Below are 27,505 nucleotides of genomic sequence, written 5' to 3'. Positions count from 1 at the left end.
CCAGACCCCTAATCATTTTTGTTGCCCTTCACTGGACTCTCTCCAATTTATCCACATCCTTCTTGTAGTGTGGGGCCCAAAACTGACACAGTACTGCAGATGAGGCCTCACCAATGTCGAATAGAGGGGAACGATCACGTCCCTCGATCTGCTCGCTATGCCCCTACTTATACATCCCAAAATGCCATTGGCCTTCTTGGCAACAAGGGCACACTGCTGACTCATATCCAGCTTCTCGTCCACTGTAACCCCTAGGTCCTTTTCCGCAGAACTGCTGCTTTACCACAGAACTTTCCCAACACTTTCCCAACACTGCTTTACCACAGAACCCCTACCAATTAAAACATCTTACTACAACGCCCCCAGGAACCCCACCCCCAGCAGCTCTCTGACCCTGAAAAGGGGAGAAGTATCAGAGACTTCTTGAAGTCAACTAGGGATTTAGTGTCTGCTATAGATTTGTATGTGGAAGTAACTCAGACTGTGGTGCTGGTCAGCAGTGTCGAATCCCCAACTAGACCATACAATAGGAGTAGGATGGGAGCAAAGAACTCGTGGGCAGTGAATGCAGGTTAGTATGTATTTTCCATGAAACCTCCAGTGCAGTTCAGGACAGTCACATGCAATCACTGCAGCAGTGACAGGTAGTGAAGAGATGGCTGAAGCAGTTGGACAGGGAAAGGCTTTCATGTCCACATTTGTCTCTGCATACAGAGTGAAGAGCACTGAGAGTGAATCTTGTAAAAACCTTTGACTCTGCACAGGGATAGTCGCTGTTTTAACTGCCCAGAATACTTCTGAAATACGCTTAGTAAATTGTTCTTCTGTTTGTGTTGTGATGAGGGACAGGGTTAATGACAATGTGAGCTGTGCCCCTTGCTTGCATTCCCTATCATATATACTTTCCTCTGCCCTAAGGCCTCTTCAGAAGTGATTACACGCCCTTTCTCTGTAGTGCCATTAACACGAATTCTTGAGTAACAGTACAGGCCGTGTCCAGCAGATGACTGCTCTCCCACTTCCTCTTTTCTGTTCATTCATTAGAAACAGCAATTGCCCTCCTGTGCTGGTGAAATGTGATCTGGAACATAATTGTGCTAAACTTTGGCTGACTGATGGAATTGCCGACTCCAGGCTGTGCGTGACTGGGCATGCCAATATCTCTGAGAGCTGAGCCCCTGTGCCATGGAGTAGGGATTGAACACTTGCTCTCCCGCTCCCCGCGTCTCCCTTCATTGCTTTGCACAGAAGGCTTTACCCACTCCAGGCTGCAATCTCACTCTGTTTTGCTCACCTTCATCATGTTTCCAAATACCATAATACTGTAATCTCATCCCTTCGGCTCATTCCTCTCTCAGAGGCCCTGAACGCCCCACCTGGCTTCTGGTAATAAAGACTAGTTGTAATTGAATCTTGCAACATTGACAGTAATACATTAAATACAAAACGTGACACTGAAATAATGTTAAGGGACTGGTTTTTAAACCAACATCATTCTAACCCCGTGTCTGAAACTCTGCTTTTCATCTCTTGCCTCATGGTGCTGGGTATCAGAGGGGCCTGCAAACAATGGCGGATTTTGCAAGCTGCAATCTCCAGGCATAATGGGGCAGGTCAAGACAGCATTTTTCTGCCTTAACTGAATTTCCTGGCTTTTGTCAAGTTGGTGCCAAACACTCAAATACAAAACCTCTCTCTATAATAGTGTTACTTTTATTTCTCGTCTTTCAGAGTGTTTGGAGAATTAGTGCGGCACACACTGAGGGCTTCTTCAGAGCAGGTGAATTGGTGACTTGTGTTTTTAATTTTGTAGTCGTCATATCTCCAAGAGTCTCCATTACCATGAGTAGTCATTTCCATTGCACAGAATCACTGAAGGTTGTCTGTTCCTGCACTTTGTTAGACTGGCTTGCACATGTCAAGACATACACAGCGACAGTCATTAGCAGAAGATCCTCCTAGGCCTGGATTGGTGTGCATGATTGTGTTCCCGCACGTGTGTGAGCAGAAGCTAAGTGTGAGGTAAGGTTAAATGTGAGGAAGCAATCCCAGCTGTGCTCCTCCAGACTTGATGTCACCTGCTGGGGAGGAAACTGCTTTACAGCTCTACCTCCAACGTGACTCCCTTCCTCTCTACCTCCCTTCCCAAGCATTAGAACATAGGAACATAAGAATGGCCAGACTGGGTCAGACCAAAGGTCCATCTAGCCCAGTATCCTTTCTACTGACAGTGGCCAGTGCCAGGTACCCCAGAAGGAATGAACAGAACAGGTAATCATCAAGTGATCCATCCCTTGTCGCCCATTCCCAGCTTCTGGCAAACAGAGACTAGGGACACCATCCCTGCCCATCCTGGCTAATAGCCATTGATGGACCTACTCTCCATGAATTGATCTAGTTCTTTTTTGAACCCTGTATAGTCTTGGCCTGCACAACATCCTCTGGCAAAGAGTTCCACAGGTTCACTGTGCGTTGTGTGAAAAAATACTTCACAGGAGCAATGGCCATCATGACAACAGATATCATATATCAGGGATACCATATTTCATACCAACTACTTCACAGGAGCAATGGGTGTCATGTGACAACAGATACCATATTTCGGGGGAATGAATGTCTGATGCCATTGATGCTTCCTCCTCCTGGGGTCAACCCTACCGATGACTATCAGTATTAACACTGTTTCTATTAGTGCTTTGCCACCATGTTTCCAGCACACTCACTGCTACTCCAGGAACCTACTGCTCCAGCTCTGCTCATTCTCAGCCAGATTACAGTTCCAAAAGGTATCCAACAGACCTGCCTTTCCCATGCAATCTGATGAACCAGACAGCTGTTATTCTACTCAGACCATCCCTTAGCACAACCCACTGAATCACCTAGCATAGTCCAAACTATAAGGAACAGCCCAAAGAAACAGAAAAGCAGACATAGGAAACCAGATTCCAGACCTCTAACATCTGTACATTGCACAGGACCACTAGCTGGACATAGACTAGAGCCAGACAGCACATAGCTACATGAACTAAATGTGATGCTGATCAGAAACAGGCTCTGCTGCGAACAAACCATACGCTACCGCATCAGCAGTGAGGCACCCAGCATAGCCTGCATCATCGAGACCTGACTGGATGCCACCACAAACCCTGTGCAAGTTGCCTTGTCTCCTCAGGATACTTGGTACATCACAGACCTATGCAGGACAAGAAGGCAGGTGGCACTGTGTTAATCTTCTCCGCAAATGTCAAATCCAAGAGAGATATCTGAGGCAAGGCAACTTTATTTGAGTTCATTCATCTGATAATAGAAATTGGAGCCAAAGCTAATGTAATTTTTTGTGCTCAGGTACAGACCACCACACAGTGAAAGAGATTAATGAAGGAGCTCACTGGAACCTTATTAGTGAAGATTTTGAAATACTCCAGACTTGTTGTCCTGGGAGGTCTCCACAATCATACTGACAAGGCTGCAGATGCAAAAGCCCTTCCCTTACTTCCCTAGGACTTAATGTGGGTCATCTCTGGTCCAACCCACGCAGCCAGTCATAGCTTTGGTCTAGATGTCAAGACTGCAGACATCGCAACCCAGCCGCTGTCTTGGACAGACTATCACCTTATTAACACAGTGGTCAAAGCGCTTCCAGCTCCCAGGCAACAAGAAAGACCAATGAGCCTGATATGATCACAAAAACTCATGGACTTGAACAAATTTCAAAGGCTGCTAAATGACAGCTGCACTCCGCCCATAGGTTGAATAGCTGAGGAAGGATGGTCCACCAGTTAGAGAACTAGCCTGGGACCTCGGAGACCCCGGTTCAGTTCCCTGCTCCATCTCAGACTTCCTGTGTGACCTCTGGCAGGTCACTCAGTTGTTCTGGCCCTCTGTTCCCCATCTGTGAAATGGGGATAAAAGCACTGCCCTTCTTCACAGGGGAGTTATGGGCTAAATACATTAAAGATTGGGAGGTGCTTAGAAAGTATGCAGGTGGGGGGGCCATATAAGCACCTTAGAGGACCTCGTGAATCATTATCATTGTACCCTAGCCTTGTCTATTGACACAGTGGCCTAAAATGGCCCCTTCCTTCCCATCACCCATGCAGATTGGCTTGGTTTAGCAACACCATGTGACAGATGAAGAGAGCATGGAAACTCAAGCGATGACAGTAGAAAACAAAGGCTGAATCAGACAGGATCAAATATAACAAATGTCTCCAAGTCTGTGCTGAGCCCGTATTATAGGCCAAAAGAATCTTCTTAGCCTCCATTGAAGCTGCCGACTCCTGCCCTAAGGAGCTATCCAGAGTGGTAAACCACTTCATCAATTATGAGTGACCACGACCTGCATTAGATCCCAGCACCAAGTGTGGCAAAGAACTGTCATATTACTGCAGTGAAAAGATCATTCCGGAAGCCTTCTCAAACACCTGCAGCCAACAACCCCCTGCATTACAAGCATTCAGTACTCACTGAGAAGAGCTGGACACCCTAAAGGAGTCTGTACCCAAGACCTGTGAATCTGACCATGCCATTCCTGGCTTGTGAAAGAGAGTCATGAACAACTGTTGCTACTCCTGATCAAAATAGCCAACCCCTCATTCAAAGAAGGAATCTTCCCTTCCTCCTTGAAACATGCAGTAGGCTGACCAACACTGAAGAACCCCACCCTGGGATACATCTGTTTTAACCAATTCCCGCCCAGTGTCAAGCCTCCATTCCTGAGCAAGCTCATAGAGAAGCTAGCCAAAGGCCAACTATAAGCTCCTCTAACTGAAGCTAACGTTCTAGATCTGGCACAGTCGGGACTCAAGCCAGGACATGGAACTGAAACCATGTTAGTGGCACTGATGATTTGTCAACAGATGGAGGGCAAACATCCATTCTCATTCTCCTGGGCCTCTCTGCACTGCACTTTGACACTGACCTTGAAATACTTCTTTCTCAGTTGAGAGGTGGCAGGGGTCCACATTAATGCACTAAATGATTTGATTTCTTCCTGGAGGGACGCACCCAAAGAGTTGTAATAGGAAATTGAACCTCCACCACTAGACTCCGCTCTTGTGGAGGCCCACAAGGAACAATTATCTCTCTTCAAGTTCTTCTCAAAATTTACATGCAACCATTAGGTGAACTGGTCAGATGACATGGACTCAAGTGCCAGCAATATGCAGATGAGACACAGCTCTACTTTACCCTAAGAGGCTCTTTCTGGTGGTAGGTTCTTGTGGCTCTCCTGGAGCAAATCAGAGACTGGGTGGTAGGTTTGGGGAAGACACTCCACCAAGGCAGAAGCCTCCTTTCACAGCTTAACTAACTACCAGTCACGAAGGCCTGTTACCCAACAGCAGCGGTTCTCAAACTTCATTGCACTGCGACCTCCTTCTGACAACTCAAATTACTACATGACCCCGGGGGGAAGGGGATACCAAAGCCTGAGCCCACCCAAGCCCTACCACCCCAGGCGGAGGGGCCAAAGCTGAAGCCCAAGGGCTTCAGCCCCAGGCAGGGGGCCTGTAACCTGAGCCCTGCTGCCCAGGGATTTAGCCCTTGGGCTTCAGCTTTGACCCTGGGTCATGGGGCTCAGGTTTCGGCTTTGGCCTCAGGCCCCAGCAAGTCTAACACCAGCCATGATGACCCCATTAAAATGGGGTTGCGACCCACAGTTTGAGAACCCCCCTGTCCTACAGTATTACTGTAGCGCCATGGGCTGGTAACCTCCTCCTTAGAATCAGAGCTACCATCAAAGCTGGTTGTGCTAGAGCAGAACACTGGGCAGAGCAGGACAAAAAGGGAGAGCCTATAACCTTCTTGGGGACAATATATTACCTTTGATCTCATACAGCTGCAAAGATCTACTCAACGTCAGAGAAATCTGTCGTTAGTCTGTGACTAAGTAGAACCCTATATCTCTTGGATTAGCTGCTGTTCTCACTCAGCTTCCACCTCGTAGTTCTCTGATATCAGAACCCAAGAATCCAACAAAATCTGGCAAGGTATAGACACTGGATGCGTGGAGATTCTAGGTGCAGAAGGCACTGGGAACATCAGCATTGAGACCAATACCTCACATGCAGACAGAGAGCCCCTCGGGTGCAGATGCTGCCATTGATGAAACAGCACTTCAGTTCTGTCAATTTCTGAGTCACCGCAGGGTAGAGTGTGATCTAGTGATAATGTTGTTATTGGGAACTTTGAAGCCATCGACCCTTATGGCTGGGGTCCAAATTGGGTTTCCTTTGGAATGTCTATCAAGAGCTTCAAAGGAGCCACCCAGAAGCAGCAGATTGTCTCATCAGTGCTCTGTGCCAGGTGCCCAGATGCATCAGCTAGCCCAGGATTCTGGAAGGAGCTAACTGGGATGTTCACAGGGCAGCAGCTTGAAGGTTCAAGAAGGGGCTTTGTTGTCAGCCTGGCCCTACCGCTGTCTGTGAGGCCCAAAATCCGTCTAGACCCTGGGTGTTCCTCCTGTCTCATGCTAAGAAGCAGAGACCTTGTAAAACAATCCTGCACAGATGGTATCTTTAGAGAAGAAATCTTTCAGCTTTTCCTCTTCCAGCCAGCCATTCATGGCACAGCCTGCCATACTGAGTGAGGAACGGAAGTGTGTTGTTTGCAGGATGGGGTTAATCCTTTTACATACCGTTCCTTACATTACCTCACCTCCCTGGAGCTTGAGGAACCTTCAAGCTAATTTGATTTTTGACAGGGGATTAATGTTAGGAAGAGATGTGAAGTCAGGCTAGGACAAGCATCCCCCTCCCCCTGCACTATCAAACCAAGCAGCTTCTCTAAAGGAAAGGGATGAGGAGCAGAATGTACATCGGGGGCTGGTTGGGAAGAGCTCTCTTACCGAAATTAACCTTTCTCTTCATGCTTTTCTAAATGCTGGTATCTCGAGAGCTGAGCCAGTTATTCTGGGAGGCGATGCTGGGTACTTATCAGGAGTTTGTCAGGTTTGGTCAGTCTCCCATTAGCCATTTTATTACCAAACTATCTAGCTCTTGTGCCTGCTTTAGAAGGTGTTGAGCTAATCCTGAGTACATCTGGATGTGAAAAAACAGAGCAGGAGATAGGTTTCATGCCAAAACAAATAAGTTGTGTGTCTGTTTATTTTAGAAATCTGATTTTGGAGGCTATATGCTGCCTTTGTAATCTTTGCAGACAATCACACCTGGAGGTGCAGCTAGCAAGCGATGTTAAGAGTAACAAGAAGGGTTTCTTCAGGTATGTTAGCAAGAAGAAGAAAGTCAAGGAAAGTGTGGACCCCTTACTGAATGAGGGAGGCAACCTAGTGACAGAGGATGTGGAAAAAGCTAATGTACTCAATGCTTTTTTTGCCTCTGTCTTCACGAACAAGGTCAGCTCCCAGACTGCTGCACTGGGCAGCACAGCATAGGGAGGAGGTGACCAGCCCTCTGTGAAGAAAGAAGTGGTTCGGGACTATTTAGAAAAGCTGGACGAGCACAAGTCCATGGGGCCGGATGTGCTGCATCCAAGAGTGCTAAAGGAGTTGGCGGATGTGATTGCAGAGCCATTGGCCATTATCTTTGAAAACTCATGGCGATCGGGGGAAGTCCCGGACGACTGGAAAAAGGCTAATGTAGTGCCCATCTTTAAAAAAAGGAAGAAGGAGAATCCTGGGAACTACAGGCCAGTCAGCCTCACCTCAGTCCCTGGAAAAATCCTGGAGCAGGTCCTTAAGGAATCAATTCTGAAGCACTTAGAGGGGAGGAAAGTGATCAGGAACAGTCAGCATGGATTCACCAAGGGCAAGTCATGCCTGATTAATCTAATTGCCTTCTATGATGAGATAACTGGCTCTGTGGATGAGGGGAAAGCAGTGGACATGTTATTCCTTGACTTTAGCAAAGCTTTTGACACGGTCTCCCACAGTATTCTTGCCAGTAAGTTAAAGAATTATGGGCTGGATGGATGCACTACAAGGTGGGTAGAAAGTTGGCTAGATTGTCGGGCTCAACGGGTAGTGATCAATGGCTCCATGTCTGGTTGGCAGCCGGTATCAAGTGGAGTGCTCGGTCCTCGGGCCAGTTTTGTTCAACATCTTCATAAATGATCTGGAGGATGGTGTGGATCGCACCCCCAGCAAGTTTGCAAATGACACTAAACTGGAGGAGAGGTAGGTACGCTGGAGGGTAGGGATAGGATACAGAGGGACCTAGACAAACTAGAGGATTGGGCAAAAAGAAATCTGATGAAGTTCAACAAGGACAAGTGCAGAGTCCTGCACTTATGACAGAAGAATCCCATGCACAGCTACAGACTAGGGACCAAATGGCTAGGCAACAGTTCTGCAGAAAAGGACCTAGGGGTGACAGTGGACGAGAAGCTGGATATGAGTCAACAGTGTGCCCTTGTTGCCAAGAAGGCTAACGGCATTTTGGGATGTATAAGTAGAGGCATTGCCAGCAGATCGAGGGACGTGATCGTTCCCCTCTATTTGACATTCGTGAGGCCTCATCTGGAGTACTGTGTCAGTTTTGGGCCCCACACTACAAGAAGGATGTGGAAAAATTGGAAAACGTTCAGCGGAGGGCAACAAAAATGATGAGGGGACTGGAACACATGACTTATGAGGAGAGGCTGAGGGAACTAGGCTTGTTTAGTCTGCGGAAGAGAAGAATGAGGGGGGATTTGAAAGCTGCTTTCAACTACCTGAAAGGGGGTTCCAAAGAGGATGGATCTAGACTGTTCTCAGTGGTAGCAGATGACAGAATGAGAAATAATGGTCTCAATTTGCAGTGGGAGAGGTTTAGGTTGGATATTAGGAAAAACTTTTTCACTAGGAGGGAGGTAAAACACTGGAATGGGTTACCTAGGGAGGTGGTGGAATCTGCTTCCTTAGAAGTTTTTAAGGTCAGGCTTGACAAAGGCCTGGCTGGGATGATTTAGTTGGGGATTGGTCCTGCTTTGAGCAGGGGGTTGGACTAGATGACCTCCTGAGGTCCCTTCCAACCCTAATACTCTATGATTCTATGAAAAAAATAAAAATTCTGCGTGCAATATTTTAAAAATCTTCAAAATTCTGCATATTTTATTAGTCAAAGTAACACAATATAATCTCACTGGTTTCAATTATTTTGGTAATTTATTTAAACTACAATACAATGGATGGAGAATGGAAGTGGGGTGCCTTGAAGGAACTGTCCAGACCCCCTTTGTCTCATAGTAAAGTAGCTAGGTTTGAACCTTTATTTCTAGTTATTAGTCAACAAATATACGCAGCCATATGCTCAGTGTTACATCATAAATAACTGAAGAGCAAGTGAGGGTTGGGAAATCAAACTCACAATTTATATTCACTACTGACCATCTCCAGAAAGGTCCGTAGCAAACAGTTCATGGAGCAAATTTTGATAGGAAATTTCTTCAGTCCAAAAATTCAGACCAGTTCTAATCACTAAAGCATCATAAGCATCTATGAGGCCATACTGTCCTTTACCCCGCTCTGGCAATGTAAAGGAGCCTTAAATCTTTTACACCTGTTTTATACTCCTGGGAGAATTCACAAAGACAATTCACTAAGCAGGCAGGCTGCTAAATTCTGTTCTGTCTGAGGGGACACAACCTGCCCTACACCTACCTCCTTAGAAACACCCCAAATCCCTGCCCTTCCACACTGAGCATGCTGCAATCGCGAGCCAGAAGGACAGAGTCTCTCTCTCTCTCTCACACACACACACACGAACGACTGCCCAGCCCTCCTCCCTCTCCGGCAGTGATTTACATCTCTACCAGCTGCTCCGGACGCCTAAACCAACCTGCCTGCGCTGCTGGGGTGAGGCGCATGACTGCTCTTACGGCTTCCCTTTCCTTCCCTGTCAGAAGTCATTTTTCTGCCGGGAAGCAAGGAAATCTGTGAGGCTCATGAATTCTGCACATGCACAGTGACGCAGAATTCTCCCAGGAGTAGAGGAGAAATTATAAGACTGGGACTTTTCAGCTTTGAAAAGAGGTGAGTAAGGGGAATATGATAGAGGTCTATAAAATCATGACTGGTGTGGAGAAAGTGCATAAAGAAGTGTTGTTTATTCCTCATTACACAAGAACTAGGGGCCACCCTATGAAATTAAAGCAAACAAAAGGCGGTATTTGTTCACACAATGCACAGTCAACCTGTGGACTCTTTGTCAGAGGATGTTGTGAAGGCCAAGACTATAATTGGGTTCAAAAAAGAACCAGATAAATTCACGGAGGATAGGTCCATCAGTGGTTCTTAGCCAGGATGGGCAGGGATGGTGTTCCTAGCCTCTGTTTCCCAGAAGCTGGGAATGGGCGACAGGGGATGGATCACTTGATGATTACTTGTTCTGTTCATTCCCTCTGAAGCACCTGGCATTGGCCACTGTTGGTAGACAGGATGCTGGGCTAGATGGACCATTGGTCTGACCCAATATGGCTGTTCTTATTTTCTAATATCAGAAGCTGTAAGTGGAAGACGGGTGGATCACTCCATAATTGCACTGTTCTGAACACTCCCTGATGCTTTGGCCATGGTTGGAGACAGGGTACTGGGATAAACAGACCATTGGTCTGACCCAGTATGGCTGTTCTTATGTTCTTATGACAGACATGATGCCGGTGTTAAAAATTCATAGTTTTATCAGTGCCAGTCATGCTACTTTTTCAAATCTTTTCAAGTTTATGAAAGTTGTTTGCTGCTTTACGTATTAGTTGCTTGACATCTAGCATGGTGTCACCAACACTGCACATCTCACTCCCTCGATAGGTAAAATGACTAACTTCTTCTAGTGTTTCTCAGTGTACTCTGATGGTTGCTTTTGGGACATTCAGAGCCATATATTTTGTCTTCCCCTCGTTGCAAACATACAAACTTGTTGGGCTATGTATGCCAAAACTGGGCCTTTTTTCCCATTAACTTGTGTGTTGAACTAAGCTGTGTCATCAGCAAACCTAAGGTCATCCAACTGTGCTTTATCATTTGTCCATCGAATTCCTCTGTTGCCTTCTGTGGTTACTTTCCTCATGACAGAGTCAATGACCAGTGCAAACAGAAGGGGGCCTTAGTACATCCTTTTCTTACTCCAGTTGTCATTGAAAACCATTGGCTGATGTCGTCACCATCTCTGACTGCATATTCAGCATTACAGTAGCCAAGGATCTGTATGATCATTATTTTTCTGGTATTCAGTAACGTGCCATACTATTTAAAGCAAATGATGACGTTTTCCTTGGTTTTTGAATAAATACGGAACAAAGAAAAGAACCCAGCCCAATGGAAGGGAGGCCTTCTAGTAAAGTTGCCAAAGAAGGGTGGCCTTACCAATTGCAATAACTGGAGAGGAATCACATCACTCTCAGAGCCTGGGGTAATCATGTGTGGCATTCTCCTGGAAGGTAACAAGAAACAAATGAATCTCCAACTCAGAGACAAAGTCTATCTCTGCGTACGTTGTCAAAAGCATTCTGGAAATCTGTAAAAATGATCACAAGGGGTGTTGGTCTGAGAACAACACTGTGGTCTGCACGTGATCCCAGTGTTCTAAGCCCTGCTTGTTTCTCTGAGTTGGAGATTCATTTGTTTCTTGTTACCTTCTAGGAGGGTGCTGCACGTGATTTCCTCAGACTCTGAGAGTGATGTGATTCCTCTCCAGTTATTGCTGTTGGTAAGGCACCCTTCTTTGGCAACTTTGCTCTAAGGCCTCTCTTCCATTGGGCTGGGTTCTTTTCTTCATTCCATATTTTATCCAAAAACGCAAGTAAAGTTTCATCATTTGCTATAAATGTCTCTCCAGTAACGATGTCAGCATCTTCCCCGTTTTTGCATTTACTGATGACTTTTCTAATGTCTTCCATTGTAATAGCTGCTCAATCAATATCAAACTCCAGAGGTGGGTCTTCATCACATATTTCTAGTAGTTCACTTGGGCATGGTCTATTGGAAACAGTCTGAAAATGTGTGAAGTACCAACTTCAGATTATTTGAGATTCCTCAAAAAGTGACGTGCAGAACAGCTGGTCATATGAGTGTGTAGGAGGGGAAGAGCTAGAGTATAAGGTTGTCACAACTTCTGCTTAATAGCCATTTTTCAAAAAGTTTCTAGGGGCTTGGATTTTTGTTTGTTTTGGGGGGTTTTGTGTGCAGATTTAAAAATCCAGCTATTGATGTCATGCAGGGTCAGAGCTGTTTCAATGGTTCTGTCCATTTTTATGCAAGGTAGCGCGTGGCGCCCTCTAAATCTTGGGGGGACCTACACTGAGAGTGATAGTTAAGAAAATATACATTTTTACCGTGTGCATACACCAATACAGAAAAACGGCTAGTGGGTTTCCAGCTCACCATTTTATATGTTTTAAAGCTCGACTCTTTTAAGTGCTCTAAAATGTAAATGGTTACTTGGAGTGCTTTGAAATTTGATGTGCCTCGTGGGCCACAGGGTAGTATTAATGATCCAAATTTGGGGTCATTTGACAGAAAGGTTCCCAAGTTACAGGCTGTCCCAAAAAATTCAGTTTCCTTCTGCTGCCTTGAGCTGTTAAACTGAGAGGTACTGACAGCTGGATGAATCACAGACCGAGTTGAGATTACTGGCTGTGAACTCACCTTTCAAGTACCATAAGGAAGGATAAGTTAATCACAAGCCCACAAGTAAAGCAAAAGGAGTTTTGGACTGAATGGCTGGAGGTTGTTACAACTGGTGCGTAATGATGTTAATTTTATTTTGGGGGGAATAGGATCAAAGCCTTCTTTGGTCCCTGCTGGACTGACACGCCCTGCCTGAGGAAAATCCATTCAGAGTGGGTAGCCAAGAAGACAATCCTCCAGAGGCCGAGAAGGGCCAAGAGGAACACGGACCAATCAAGAACCAGCAGGCCAGTTTTGCTCAGAGGCTGAGCTGGGTGAGACTTGCCCAGGCAGGGTCTTGGTCTAAGCGCTGCACTTAAGCGCTTGCATTTTGAAGGTTTGAGGGAATTTTTCTCTTCGTTTAAAGGTGCCGACAACTAATCCTGAGTTGCTGTTTTGTTACTTGATTGTTTAGAGACTGACGCCAAGCTTACGGCACAGGCTGCTAACCCTTGGAGGTTAGGGTGGAGAGCATCTGCAGTACCACCCATGGAAATCGGAGGGTTCGTGGCTGACCAGAAAACGTACGGGGTGGCAGAGAAACATTAGGATCTCTGACACTTCACTGGTTCTCAGAGAGGGTGTACGCCTATTGGTCAGTGGTCAGAGGTTCTCTCTCTCAAACGTAAAGCTGTCAATGTTTCGGAACAGAAACCCAGTCTGTGATGTCTCTTGCCAGCCATGCCACAAACTGCCCCCGCCAACCATTCTGAAACACGACCAGGAACACCATTCGGCTGTAACGTGCTTGTCCTTTGCTCAATGCACTGTCTGTAAGTCAGGTTACAAGAGGGTGAGGAGTAACAGCAGTAGAAACCTTTGTATACCAGGGAGCGAACTACTTAAGGGTGATGTGTTCCCTTGCGGTGGGGGGGGCCTTGGTACAGAACTGGCGTGAGGGGCAGGTTGGAGAGGGGAGTGAATGGGTTGGGACATAGCTGCGGAGGTGTGTCAGAGCAGGGCCCGTGGGACCCAGCTGATGTAGGGAGAGGCGGGCCTGGTTGGCTCAGTGTACAAATTGCAGGAGATGATATGTACAGCTACCTAAATGACTATTAACTCCTACCAACAACACCGCTTTTCCTGTTCAAAAACCCTTTGCTGTTGTTGTCCTTTAACAGCAGTAGGTGGAATCCTGTGGGTGACGGTGAAGGGTTGTAAAAGGAGGTGAACAGGTCATACATTTTAGTGCTGTGGGGTTGGCAGAGTAAAGGTCTGTGTGTTAATGAGGCATATTGGGGCATTACTGGAAGAGAGTAGCGTTAAGGTTGCATGAGCATCTAATTAGAGGCAGGCGCAGCTGGGAGGGAACAGGAGGGGCCTGTAAAAAGCCCAGGAGCTGTAAGTAGCAAGGGGGGGCTGCAGGAAGGCAGGCTGTAGTTACTCCCTGAGAGGAGGCAGTTGGGAGGCTGGTTGTGTTAGGATCTGAAAGTGGCTGTGTTGCCTTTCTTTCCTAGCTTCACCTGCAGCTTTCATGCTTTTTCACAGCTTGCTTTTCAGTTTTGCATTGGTAGGCTGCTGCTGCTGCTGTGTTAATGCTCTGAAATGAACAGATTTCTGACAGGGTTTGTATACAGTAGAACCTCAGAGTTGCGAACTGACCAGTCAGCCACACACCTCATTTCGAACTGGAAGTGCACAATCAGGCCGCAGCAGAGACCAAAAAAATGCAAATATAATACAGTGCTGTGTTAAACATAAACTAGTAAAAAAAAAATACGGGAAAAGCAGCATTTTGTTTCTGCATAGTAAAGTTTCAAAGCTGTATTAAGTCACTGTTCAGTTGTAAACTTTTTCAGGAGCAACCATAATGTTTTGTTCAGAGTTATGAACATTTCAGAGATACAAACACGTCCGCTCCTGCGGCGTTCGTAACTCTCAGGTTCTGCTGCACTTCCTGGGGAATGCTCCTGCTGCACTCCGTGCTGACTGGTGTTCCCGCCAGGCCTCTAAATCTGTCCTCGACTCCGGCCTCTCTTGGGAGCTAATATTTCCAGAGTCGCTCCTGCATGATAGCGTGGTGACCTTTTCCTTCAGACTGGCATTGTCTTAGCTGCAGGCCAGTGATTCTTCATCCAGAAAAGAACAAACTGGCGGTTGTCTCTCCCTAGCGGGAATGTTTCCACAGGCTTTCAGTCCCAGTAGTTAAGGGCAAGTTCTCTTTCATTTGTAAGTGGTTCTGGAGGCAGGGTACTTGTTTGGCTTGGTGTGGCAGGTCTCCTGGATCGTTTATAAGTTTAGCGACTGGATATTCCTGATGAGAGAAGAGAAGAACTGCATCTGTTTCCAGGCTCTGTAAACTACTAAGTTCTATTTCGCAGCCTCCTCAGCCACGTTTGCCTTCTTGTGTTTGTGTGCTGGCTCAGACAGTAGCTCTGCATGCAGGGACCAGACGTAAGCAGCCACCTATGTAGAGCCCCTTTATCTACTTTCACAACTCACCCTGCACATTCAGATACTCACAGTCATACTTCTGCATCTGTATCTAAAATACACCACAAACACACTGGTGCAGCTCTACCTACATGTACATCTTTGCACCCAGGTCTGCGTGAGCACCCACGCTTGCCTGTGCCCTCGCAGGTGGACCTCGACTTCCAAGAAAAGTGCTCCAGGCACTGCTGTGCCCACAGAGGCTTGCCAGAGTGCCAGTCCTGGCAAGCGTCAGTTATCCCAGACAGACAGGCTTGTGGTTTAATTGATTAGGGATTAAGTCTTTGGTGCTCATGTCTGTGTTGTCTTGCTGAGCAGCCCCTCTTTGCTATTTTAATCAGAAGGTCGTTGTTATATGAGATGAACAATTTAGGCTCTCCGTCTACTACCCTCTGCCGCAGCAGATTCTGTGTTAAGAACGAGGCAGTGTCTTGTTAACATCAACTAAAACTCATTCTAACTTGGATAGTTTCGGTGTCTCTGAGAGTCTCCTGACTTGCGGTAACTAAGCTCACCTGGCAGGGCTTTCTAACCTGCTGAGTGGGAAGTGAGTTGCAGGTTTGTGAAGTGCCACGGTTGTCTCAGAAAACCCAGCTCCTGCATGAAACTCGTGTTGGTTCCTCTGTGGGTGGATTCCGAGGTAGTAATAAAACTTGACAACAGACCTACAGTTGTTTTCCTTCTGAGAGTATGCAATCAGCACTTGGGCAGTGAGTCCCCAGAGCCTCCTACAGAAAGTTATTCCTCCCCTGGTTCACATTTGTGCGTCTCTTGTTTTGTTTTTCAGGTTCTCCAAGCCAGCACCAATGTTCTTGGATGATTCCTTCAAAAAGTGGGCACGGATCAGGGACTTTGTACCTCCCTTTGGAATTAAAGGACAAGGTATGATGAAACTGTATGTCAGTGGGAGAGCAGATACGGTTGTGGAGTCAGGAAATGTGCCCTGCAGGTTTGTTTTGTTTTGTAAGCGCAGAGTGGTTTGATCTGTTGTGCTGGGGTTTCTTTCCGGTTTGAGTGTGGTGCACATATGCCTGTTCTGAGAGACCAGCACAGCACAGCCAGGGCGTGTGCCCTAGAAGCTGGCGTTTGGGAGCACAGTTAAGACCCCAGTGAAAATTGAAGTGCGGCAGTGCCCGTGTTATGCAGAGCACTCTACTAGTATGTACAATATTCCAGTGTCACCAAGGGTGTTGGTTTATAGTAATATGGCTGGCAGAAGCAGCCGAAATGCCCCTTCAGGCACCAGACTGATTTGAAAATCATTCTAATTGGCCACAGACAGAAGGGCGGGTAGCACTGCTTGCTGGTAGGTTTGCAGAGCCCTGGTGTGACCACTGGCTGATGATTATCTCTGTATACGTGCCTACATAGTTAGGTTACTTGTGGGTTCCCTGAGGATCCACAACGGACCCAGAAAACCCACTCAGGTACCACAGTGATGGGCTTAGTATACGAAAGACAGAAAACGTGACCCTTATCATTAGCTTTTATTCCTGTGGCTGTGATATTTGGAGCCATGTGGCTGGTGGTAGAATATACTGAAAGCAGTGAGAAGAGCGCTTCTCTCTGTGGGGTAGTAATCTGGTCTAAAATCTCCTTGTTGGAGATAAGGCAGGGCGGGTCACATGAAAGCAAACTGGGGCCCTGGGAACATCATAACATGGTGATGATGGTGGGGCACGGGTCCATTCCCATGGTCCTGCCCAACCATTTGGAGTGCTGGTGGCGAGGTAGCTCCCCTCCTCCTTCCTGAGAAAGGCCGGTGTGGCAGCAGGGAAGCGTGGGCAATTACCTGCCCCTGTAGCCAAGGTGTGTGCCTATTTGGGTGAGTGGAACAGGCCTCCTTTCATTCTTCTTCTCCTTCCATGCCACAGTTCTCTACTGGTGAGGTGTTGGTGTGCATGGTCGTCCCCTTCCCTCGAGCAGTGGATCTCAGGCTTACCACCTAGTGACATGAATGGAGCAGTTCACACCTCTGAGCTATCATTTCAGATTGTCAACAGACCCTGGCAGATGTTGCTGCTTCACTTACATGTGGGTCACATTTTCAAGTTTTTTCACAACCATGAGGGCTAGAAATTTCTTTTTTCCTGCTTAAAGTTAAAGCTTTAGATTAGATTCTGATGTAACCGCGAACTGGGGCGGTCTTAGGCATGGCCCTAGGGTGCCTGTGTCTTAGTTGAGGCTTGGTGGCGGGTTCAGTTAGCTGAACGTGGCAGTAGTAGGAACAAAGAGGCTCTGATCAAAGCTCAGACTTTGTTGACCAGGTTCTTCTGACTCGCAGTGTAGTCCTTCTCCCCTACGGTTTGTACGTTTCCCTCCCAGCTCGGTGAAAAGTGATTACTGCTGGGTACGTCAGCCAGAAGGGATTGCTGTACAGGCCACTAGGAGCGACAGTGGAAGCACAAGTGGGAATGCTGCATCAGCCACAAGAGGGGATCTTTGCTTGAAGCAGGCACCCGAGGCGTACAAGGGCAGGGGCAGGCGTCCTGACCGGGCTGGGGATGAGGTTTGAAGATTACGCATGACTGCAGCCAGGCCTAATAAAACTCATTTTGCTAAACTGAATCCAAATGGAGAAACTTGCCAGAGAGAGATGACTGAGTGGCTTTGGCAGCTTTTGCTCTGGGTTTCCTGGCTGCTGCCAGCTTGTGTCACCACCAGTGTTATGTAAATCTGTTGTTTTATGTTGGATTTCCTCAGTTAAGAAGAGAAATGAGAAATTGCCATTATTTAAATGGCTGAGAGCTGAAGCAATGGGACGGAAACAGCTGAATGGGTTTTTTTAATGCCCTCCTGGGACTAAACTTTATGCCAAGTTTCAGTCTAGAGCAATTTCTGTGTGTGGGAGGGATGAATTATAAATCTGTGTAAAGCAGGGTTTCTAATGGCTGTGCTGACAGGCTGAGAGTTCTAGCGATGCGAATGGCGCCCCTTTTGTGTCACACGTCACTTGGAATTCGTGCATCAGTCTTTTCTAGCCATCCCACGGGACACGTTCTGGATGAATTGAGTGACTTGATGATGGGATCAGCACCTCATTAGGGCCTTCAGTCAGAGCACGTCTAATGATATCCAAACAACTGACCTAGGCAGGCAGTGTGGAGATAAGTCACCGTGCTTGTGCAAGCTGAAGACTGTCAGAGCTGTGGTGTGCGTGGGAAAGACAGAGCAGACTGGATAGCTCAGGAAATTAGGAGAAGATATGCGTACGTTGAAACTGATAGGGTGGGGTTCTGTTCGGTGTGGTAGGAAGCCCCTTAATGCTCAGAGTTGGAATTTCCCTACAACATCTACCTTGTGAAAGGTATTGGGTGTTTATTGGCACCAGCTCCACCTAGGCTGAGGTCGGAAAGGTTTTACTGAGGACTTGTGAATCTCATCATGGTCTAGTCCACGTGCAGGAGGCTAATTTTTGAAGTAATGTTACAGGAAGGGTTTGCTGTCCTCCTAGTATTCAGGGCATTCCTGGAGATTCCTACCCAATAATTACACTCTGATCTAATTACTTAAAGATAATGATACAATGGAATCAACAATTTTTCAGGCAGAACCCTCCCATTCTCCCTTGTATTATTGAAGCTGCTTTCTGTGTTCCAAGCTTTGAACTCTGAAGGGCTTTTGAATTCATGGCCTTTTGTTCAGTGCTTGTGTCTTTGAAATGAAATCTGTAGCAGGCCCTGTTTCACCTGGTCTCTGGTTTATTCATGAGGGTTCCAGGCAGGAACGATCTTGCAGAGTCCTGTTTACAGACCTGTACTACTTTGGGGTAACATGTCTATATAAGTTGAGAGTCAAAGGCTAGAACTGGGTCAGAAAGGCACAGGCCAGTGTTACAAGCTCTTCATACACTATCACATCAACAGAAGGCAGCGTGCTGATTATTCTGACACAGTTCAGGAGGAATCCTAATTTTCTGTGAGAAATCTCATTGTAAAGACAGTTCCATCTCCAGATGTGAAACATTCACTTTGCACACTCCATTGCAGAGACCTCCACATAGCTGCACCAGTAAGATCCCCCTTTCCTCAGGGCTTCACTTCTTAATTTGGCCCTAGGCTGTGAAATCCCTCTTCACAGGCCAATGTGCTGAGTCACGTCAAGAAGAACAGTTGCCCATAAAGGTCCTCAAGGTGAGTGTAGCCCTGACTAGGTGAGGACCTTCAGAGACTGGGTGTGGCTGTGAGCCCATCATATGTTCTTCATAATCAAGCGGTGAGGCACTGGGAGCCCACCTACCCTGCCAGGAATGCCTGCAGGCTTGGCAGTTCGCAGTGCAAACTTTCCTGGTGATCAGTTACCTGCTAGGTAAGAGAAACACACATGCAAACAGGCTAAGCTGCTCAGTAGTAGACTCGCCATGAATGGTCCCTGGAGCAGGAGGTAGTGGACAAGAACTTTTTCACCTGAGGTACACAGTTGAAAGTCCTGTGGAGAGCTTTGCTGAACAATGAGCTACCAGTTCTTTTATACAAGTCATTGGAAATAGACAGTATTGTGGAGAAATCTCTCTGGCACCTCGGCTAAGCAAAGATCCTGACCATGATAGAATCAGAACAAAGTTTGATCCCGTTGCCCCAAGTCCCTCAAACTGTCTGAGACAAATATACTTCTCATCTATTTTTAGGGGTGGTTGTATAGTTATTTCTGATCTCACAGAGCCAGGAAACCTGTTTACATCCCAACCTGGGATCCCTCTCCCAGTATGTCTGGTTCCCAAGAAGGTAGATATCCAGATAGGTCATGTTTCTGAGCAAATGTGTCCAGTCATAGGTTTTAAGACCAGAAGGGACCATCATGATCATCTAGTCTAATCTGCATAGGGTTGCCAGGTGTCCAGTTTTTGCCTGGAAAATCCATTCGAATAGAGGACCTGGCAGTGTCCATAGGACCCAATACCAAAAGTCTGGTTACCCCAGGCGGGGGTGTGTGCCAGATCATCAACCCACAACAGCCCCTGCTCAGCTGGGGCCCTTCCTACCTGCATCTCGTGGGTGGGCAGGCAGCAGGTGCCATGTCAGGCTGCAGCTCCCATTCTAGCCCGGAGCAGAGGGAACCCAGCTGGGGTGGGGGAGAAGTGGAGAGGATTGAGGGATGAGGAGGTGGGAGAGCAGCGAGTAATGGGGGGGAAGTGGGAGAAGAGTGAGTGGGGAGCAGGGCCTCAAGGAAAGAGGCGGAGCAGGGGCGGGGCTTTGGGAAAAGAAGAGGGGCGGGGGCGGGGCCTCTGGGGGAAGAGATGGGGTGTGGAGGTATTGGTTTTCAGAACTTAAAAAGCTGACAACCCTACTTCTGCATAACACAGGCCCTAGATTTCATCCCGTGATTCCTGCTTTTACACCAATAATTTGTGGCTGAACTAGATTGTCTTTTTAGAAGGTAATCCAATCGTGATTTAAAGACTCCAAGTGCTAGAGAATTTGCCACATCCCTAGGTAATCCATTCCAAAGTTTGGTTACACTTGCTGTTAAAAACGTGCATTTTATTTCCATTGTGAATTTCGCTGCCTCCTTGTAGTGACTTGGCTAAAGCCTGGAAATAGGATGCATAATTGCAAGTGGCAGAGTTTGCAGTCTGGTGCAGTCACAGACTCAGATCCCTGATGAGCCATCCAAGAGATCAAGAATTTTTGTATATTTAAATTCTGTTCAATAATTTCTCCTTAATTGGCCTTGTGTTTCTATAAATTTACTTCCCCCACCTCTGAGGTGAAATGCGGTAGCTGTTCTGGGACAGGAAGTGAAGGATATAATATCTAATTGAAATTGCTAGGGTGCTTGGAGGCCGCGGAATGAAATTACCCAGATTAAAATAGCCAAGGATACCGAAACTCTTGACACAAAGTGTCCTGGGAACTCCTACTGCTGACCTCTCCAGCGGCACCGCACCCTCTGTGTTATGGCATTGATTCAGTATGTCTACACTGCAATAAAAGACAGCGTCCTGGCTGCGATTGGCCTGGGGCTGCTAATTCAAGCTTGGAGCGTGGGGCTAAAAATTGCAGTGTGGGTGCTCGGGCTGGAGCCTGAGTTCGGAAACCCCATGATGCAGCAGGGTCTCAGCTCCTGAGTTCGAGACCAAGCCTGAACCCTGCAAGCCCGAGTCAACTGACCCATGCTCTGAGACTTGGCGCTGCCGGTACCCTGGAAGTGCCACCTACTGGAGAACCATCACCATTTCCTATACAGGGTCTAGTATCCGAGGGGTAGCCGGGTCAGTCTGTATCCACAGAAACAACGAGGAGTCTGGTGGCACCTTAAAGACTAACAGATTTGTTGGGGCATAAGCTTCCGTGGGTAAAAAAACCCCACTTCTTCAGATGAATGGAGTGAAAATTGCAGATATCTATGCCAGTATCTGTAATTTTCACTCCATGCATCTGAAGTGTTTTTTAACCCACGAAAGCTTATGCCCCAATAAATCTGTTAGTCTTTAAGGTGCCACCGGACTCCTCGTTGTATCTTTATACAGTGTCTAGGTTTTCCCTTAAGGGTGTTTCCCACCAAGCACTATCTGAGTTCAGTCCCGGGGCTTATTTTATGAGGAAAGAGGCGATCACAGCACAGGGTGGCATGGTTCCAGGAATCCTGAGCAGTTTAACTGTTTGGGGTTTTTTTCAGATGAAATTTCTTCTTTTCTCTTTGTACAAGTTTCTGGCAGCACTCCTCTGTTGGCATGGAAGGTTATACTGGGGTGAGTGTGCATGCAGGGTCAAGGGACCTCTGGGGTTTCTCTGACATGTACACTGCTTTATGGGCAGGATTCTTCAGTGAACAAACAATGCAAAAAGGGCTTACAGCACCAGAGAGACTAGTTACAGACTAACACGGCTACCCCTCTGAATCAGCAAAAACGAGGAATAAATTTGTGAACCTCTAAGGTGCCACAAGGATTCCTCATTGTTTTTTCAGTGAGACTAGTAACACTAGAGGAATCCACCTCCCTCAGCTGGGTTATCTGGAGTATAGAGGGACAGTGAGCAAGATCGGAGGACTCCTTAGATATTTTTGGAAATCTCAATCAATAGCATTTGTCACTAGGTGCATCTTAAGTTGTATAAAAAGTGATTAAGCAGAGAAGTGTGGCTAGTATCTGTCTGTGGTCTCTGATGTGAGAAAGGGAGAATTAGCAGGCTTCTTTGCTGGATCTCCGTTTACACTGTGTCAAATGCTTTTGGCTTAAAAACTAAACAAACATAATTTAATGTGTTAATCTCTCCTCCGTGTATTTAGCCAGGAATCGTGTCATTGTTTAGCAGTAATTGCCGCTCTTCAATTATCTTTGTTTCCTCTAGAGCTTTTTTTATGCAGAGGGCCTGCTTTGCTGGCACTGAAACCTGTTTGCCTTTTGAGGTGATATCTGTTCCACTGGGCGGGATGGTCCTGTCACCATCCCATAATTTGCATTCCACTCTGGGATCTAAATGATTTTTTTTTTCAGCTGTAATAAGAAAATAGGAAGTTCATCTCTGATGCATTTTGGTTTTATTTAATGTAAAATACAGCACTGAGAAGGGGACTTGCTCCCTCCCCGCAGCAAGAGTGACATCCGGAATTAGTGACAGATTGCATGACAAAGAAATCTCAGGCTTTGCCTGGGCACACAGCCTAATTGCTGTCTTCTGCAGTGGTTAATTGTTGTTCTTGTGCCTGGTTGTATGTTTGGATGGTTTCCTTGGTCTGTCAGTGCATCTGGGAGAAACTCTGGGTTAAGAGCTGCCCAGCTACTTTCTGTTTTTTATCTGACTAGAAAGCTCTGCTCTCTCAATGGAAATATAGGGTTTGTCTACACATCAGTTAGACACCCGCTGCTGGCCCGTGCCAGCTGACTCCGGCTGTGGGGCCCTTTCATTGCTGTGCAAAGTTCTGGGCTCAGACTGAAGCCCGGGTTCTAGAACCTTGCGAGGTGGCAGGGTCCCAGAGCTGCCCGAGCCTGGAAGTCTGCACTGCAATGAAACGGCCCCTCAGCCTGAGCCCCGCGAGCCCAAGTCAACCGGCATGGGTCAGCCGGGGGTTTCCTTTGCAGCGTAGGCACGCCCATTGAATTCAAGGGCAGGCTAGAGCTAGTGTATCAGAGTACCATCAAAAAAGCTTGCTCCCCTTCCCTTCTCCGTGCACTCTAGTTGCATAGCAATGTCTCCTGCACATCTGGCTTCCTGGCATGAATCATGTTTTATCTCTGTTGATAAAACAAAGTCACTTTGACATCAACCCCCCCGCCCGCCCAGGCTCCAGGACCTTGCCTCCATAGAAGTTACAGTGGTGCATGCAGGAAACTTACCAGGCTTTTGATAGGGCCCTCTCACAGCCAGGACTCTCTTCCCTGGTTTCTCTCACCACTCCAGCTGGCTAGGAGGGTGACTTTTATATTTATTTGCTGGGCAGGTGCTGTTGCGCTTCTGTCTGTCCCAGATCGAGCATTTTGGCCCTGCTTGTATCCCCTCTAACAAACAAAAAAGAAATGCAAGGATGTGACGTCTTTAGTTCTGTCCAAGAAGACCTTGGGATTGTGAGCCACATTAGCTGTTAACACATAGTTGTTTGTCCTTCTCCGATGATTGGTTGAGGCAAAATTCTGAGTTAACGCCAAACTTAGAACCCCAAACTTTGGACCAAAACTGGGAATTGCTCTGTTTCATGCAGATTTCCATGTGGTAAAAGTTTCTCTTTCCCCAGTTCAGCTAGTTGAAAAGGCCACAGAAAGGAAACTTTTAAATGAAGAAGATGAGGACAAGAAGCCAAGGATTCTACTGGAGTATAGGCACTGGCTTTTGGTTACTAAACGAAGACTCCAAGGAGAGGTTATTTTGTGACTGTTGGGGGTAAAACAATAGATCTCCCTGAACAATCTCGGGAGAAGAGGAGAATCCCCTTATGGAGTCCCCTATTTCAATCAAGGCTGGTGCCTCGCTCAGTAGTGGGCTTGTCTAAACCTGAGGAGATTTTTCTGAACAACAGTCAGAAAGAGCAGGGACCAGCTCTTGGGTGAGGTCTCAAACCCTGAGTCCATAGTTAATCAGCTATGCTGGAACAGTTTTTATAGTGGGGGTGCTGAGAGGCATTGAACCAAACTATAAACCCTGTATATAATGGAAACCACTTCAAGCCGGGGGATGCAGCAGCAACCCGTAATTCCAGCACCAATCTAATCAAATGACTTGTGAACTCCAAATTAAAATTCCTCCTGGATGTGTCCCTGAGTGACCAAGACGTGGGTAATTCCCCTCCTTTTCAGTCTGCTCAGGAGAGAGAAACTCTCACACTCTCCTGCTGACTTTTAGGAGGTTTTGTTTTGTTTTGTTTTTTAAGGGAAATGTAACCTCCTGATGCTTTTGTGGGCCTTAGAGGATGAGAGGAGGTCAGGCATTGAGATGTGGTGGATATGGTTTCAGGGTCATGTGATGCTCCAGGGCAAACAGAGAACCCTGTGGCTAGTCTAAAAAACTCATTATTTTTAAGGTAATCGCATAATTTTTGGAGCCTAACTCATGACATTTGAATGCTATGGGGTTAGCAATACTGGCACCAGGACTGCACCAGTGAGGAACGTGACTGATAGGGACATACTTACTGCAAATTCTCTTAACCATTTTACCAGGAAAGAGTGCAGGAAAGGCCTGAATCGCTCACTGCCAAGGCAGAAACTGGCTCCTGGGAGAGCCATGGGTGACCCAGTAATAAAAGTTGCTGAAGTTCTCTGGTCAGTCTTGCTGATGCTGCAGTAAAGTTTTCTGCCTTTCCACTTAACTGACGTTGATGGAAATAAGAAAAGGAGTACTTGTGGCACCTTAGAGACTAACCAATTTATTTGAGCATAAGCTTTCGTGAGCTACAGCTCACTTCATCGGATGCATTCAGTGGAAAATACAGTGAGGAGATTTATATACACAGAGAACATGAAAAAATGGGTGTTTATCATGCACACTGTAAGGAGAGTGATCACTTAAGATGAGCTATTACCAGCAGGAGAGTGGTGGGGGAGAGAAAACCCTTTGTAGTGATAATCAAGGTTGGCCATTTCCAGCAGTTAACAAGAACGTCTGAGGAACAGTGGGGGGAAGGGGAGGAAATAAACATGGAGAAATAGTTTTACTTTGTGTAATGACACATCCACTGCCAGTCTCAATTCAAGCCTAAGTTAATTGTATCCAATTTGCAAATTAATTCCAATTCAGCAGTCTCTTGTTGGAGTCTGTTTCTGAGGTCTTTTTGTTGAAGAATAGCCACTTTTAGGTCAGAAATCGAGTGACCAGAGAGATTGAAGTGTTCTCCGACTGGTTTATGAATGTTATAATTCTTGACATCTGATTTATGTCCATTTATTCTTTTACGTAGAGACTGTCCAGTTTGACCAATGTACACGGCAGAGGGGCATTGCTGGCACATGATGGCATATATCACATTGGTAGATGTGCCGGTGAACGAGCCTCTGATAGTGTGGCTGATGTGATTAGGCCCTATCATGGTGTCCCCTGAATAGATATGTGGACACAGTTGGCAACGGGCTTTGTTGCAAGAATAGGTTCCTGGGTTAGTGGTTCTGTTGTGTGATGTGTGGTTGCTGGTGAGTATTTGCTTCAGGTTGGGAGGCTGTCTGTAGGCAAGGACTGGCCAGTCTCCCAAGATTTGTGAGAGTGATGGGTCGTCCTTCAGGATAGGTTGTAGATCCTTGATAATGCATTGGAGAGGTTTTAGTTGGGGGCTGAAGGTGATGGCTAGTGGCGTTCTGTTATTATCGTTGTTGGGCCTGTCCTGTAGTAGGTGACTTCTGGGTACTCTTCTGGCTCTGTCAATCTGTTTCTTCACTTCAGCAGATGGGTATTGTAGTTGTAAGAATGCTTGATAGAGATCCTGCAGGCATTTGTCTCTGTCTGAGGGGTTGGAGCAAATGCGGTTGTATCGTAGAGCTTGGCTGTAGACAATGGATCGTGTGTTGTGGTCTGGGTGAAAGCTGGAGGCATGTAGGTAGGAATAGCGGTCAGTAGGTTTCCGGTATAGGGAGGTGTTTATGTGACCATCGTTTATTAGCACTGTAGTGTCCAGGAAGTGGATCTCTTGTGTGGACTGGACCAGGCTGAGGTTGATGGTGGGATGGAAATTGTTGAAATCATGGTGGAATTCCTCAAGGGCTTCTTTTCCATGGGTCCAGATGATGAAGATGTCATCAATATAACGCAAGTAGAGTAGGGGCATTAGGGCACGAGAGCCGAGGAAGCGTTGTTCTAAGTCAGCCATAAAAATGTTGGCATACTGTGGGGCCATGCGGGTACCCATAGCAGTGCCGCTGATTTGAAGGTATACATTGTCCCAAATGTGAAATAGTTATGGGTGAGGACAAAGCCACAAAGTTCAGCCACCAGGTTTGCCGTGACATTATCGGGGATACTGTTCCTGACAGCTTGTAGTCCATCTTTGTGTGGAATGTTGGTGTAGAGGGCTTCTACATCCATAGTGGCTAGGATGGTGTTTTCAGGAAGATCACCGATGGATTGTAGTTTCCTCAGGAAGTCAGTGGTGTCTCAAAGATAGCTGGGAGTGCTGGTAGCATAGGGCCTGAGGAGGGAGTCTACATAGCCAGACAATCCTGCTGTCAGGGTGCCAATGCCTGAGATGATGGGGCTTCCAGGATTTCCAGGTTTATGGATCTTGGGTAGCAGTTAGAATACCCCTGGTCGGGGTTCCAGGGGTGCGTCTGTGCAGATTTGTTCTTGTGCTTTTTCAGGGAGTTTCTTGAGCAAATGCTGTAGTTTCTTTTGGTAACTCTCAGTGGGATCATAGGGTAATGGCTTGTAGAAAGTGGTGTTGGAGAGCTGCCGAGCAGCCTCTTGTTCATATTCCGACCTATTCATGATGACGACAGCACCTCTTTTGTCAGCCTTTTTGATTATGATGTCAGAGTTGTTTCTGAGGCTGTGGATGGCATTGTGTTCTGCACGGCTGAGGTTATGGGGCAAGTGATGCTGCTTTTCCACAATTTCAGCCTGTGCACGTCGGCGGAAGCACTCTATGTAGAAGTCCAGTCTGCTGTTTCGACCTTCAGGAGGAGTCCACCCAGAATCCTTCTTTTTGTAGTCTTGGTAGGAAGCTCTCTGTGGATTAGTATGTTGTTCAGAGGTGTGTTGGAAATATTCCTTGAGTCGGAGACATCGAGAATAGGATTCTAGGTCACCACAGAACTGTATCATGTTCGTGGGGGTGGAGGGGCAGAAGGAGAGGCCCCGAGATAGGACAGATTCTTCTGCTGGGCTAAGAGTATAGTTGGATAGATTAACAATATTGCTGGGTGGGGTGAGGGAACCATTGCTGTGGCCTCTTGTGGCATGCAGTAGTTTAGATAGTTGTGTCCTTCTTCTTTTGTAGAGAAGCAAAGTGTGCGTTGTAAATGGCTTGTCTAGTTTTTGTAAAGTCCAGCCACGAGGAAGTTTGTGTGGAAAGTTGTTTTTTTATAAGAGTATCCAGTTTTGAGAGCTCATT

The 27,505-nt window shown here is 46.7% G+C and overlaps 1 protein-coding gene across 3 annotated transcripts in view; it reads left to right on the top strand.

The window, feature by feature from the left end:
• ST3GAL3 (ST3 beta-galactoside alpha-2,3-sialyltransferase 3) overlaps positions 1-27,505 on the top strand; it is a 388,593-nt gene that overhangs the window by 234,028 nt on the left and 127,060 nt on the right. For all 3 annotated transcript variants that reach the window (XM_043520913.1, XM_037906926.2, XM_043520914.1), the window contains one exon: positions 15,822-15,916. In XM_043520913.1, coding sequence (XP_043376848.1) covers positions 15,822-15,916 — 95 coding nt within the window. The remainder of the gene's footprint in view (positions 1-15,821; positions 15,917-27,505) is intronic.

Source organism: Chelonia mydas, chromosome 8, assembly GCF_015237465.2.
Source record: "Chelonia mydas isolate rCheMyd1 chromosome 8, rCheMyd1.pri.v2, whole genome shotgun sequence".
Classification (NCBI taxonomy): Eukaryota; Metazoa; Chordata; order Testudines; family Cheloniidae; genus Chelonia; species Chelonia mydas.
The sequence above is the reverse complement of the archived record's forward strand: the minus strand, read 5'-3'. Positions and strand labels throughout refer to the sequence as shown.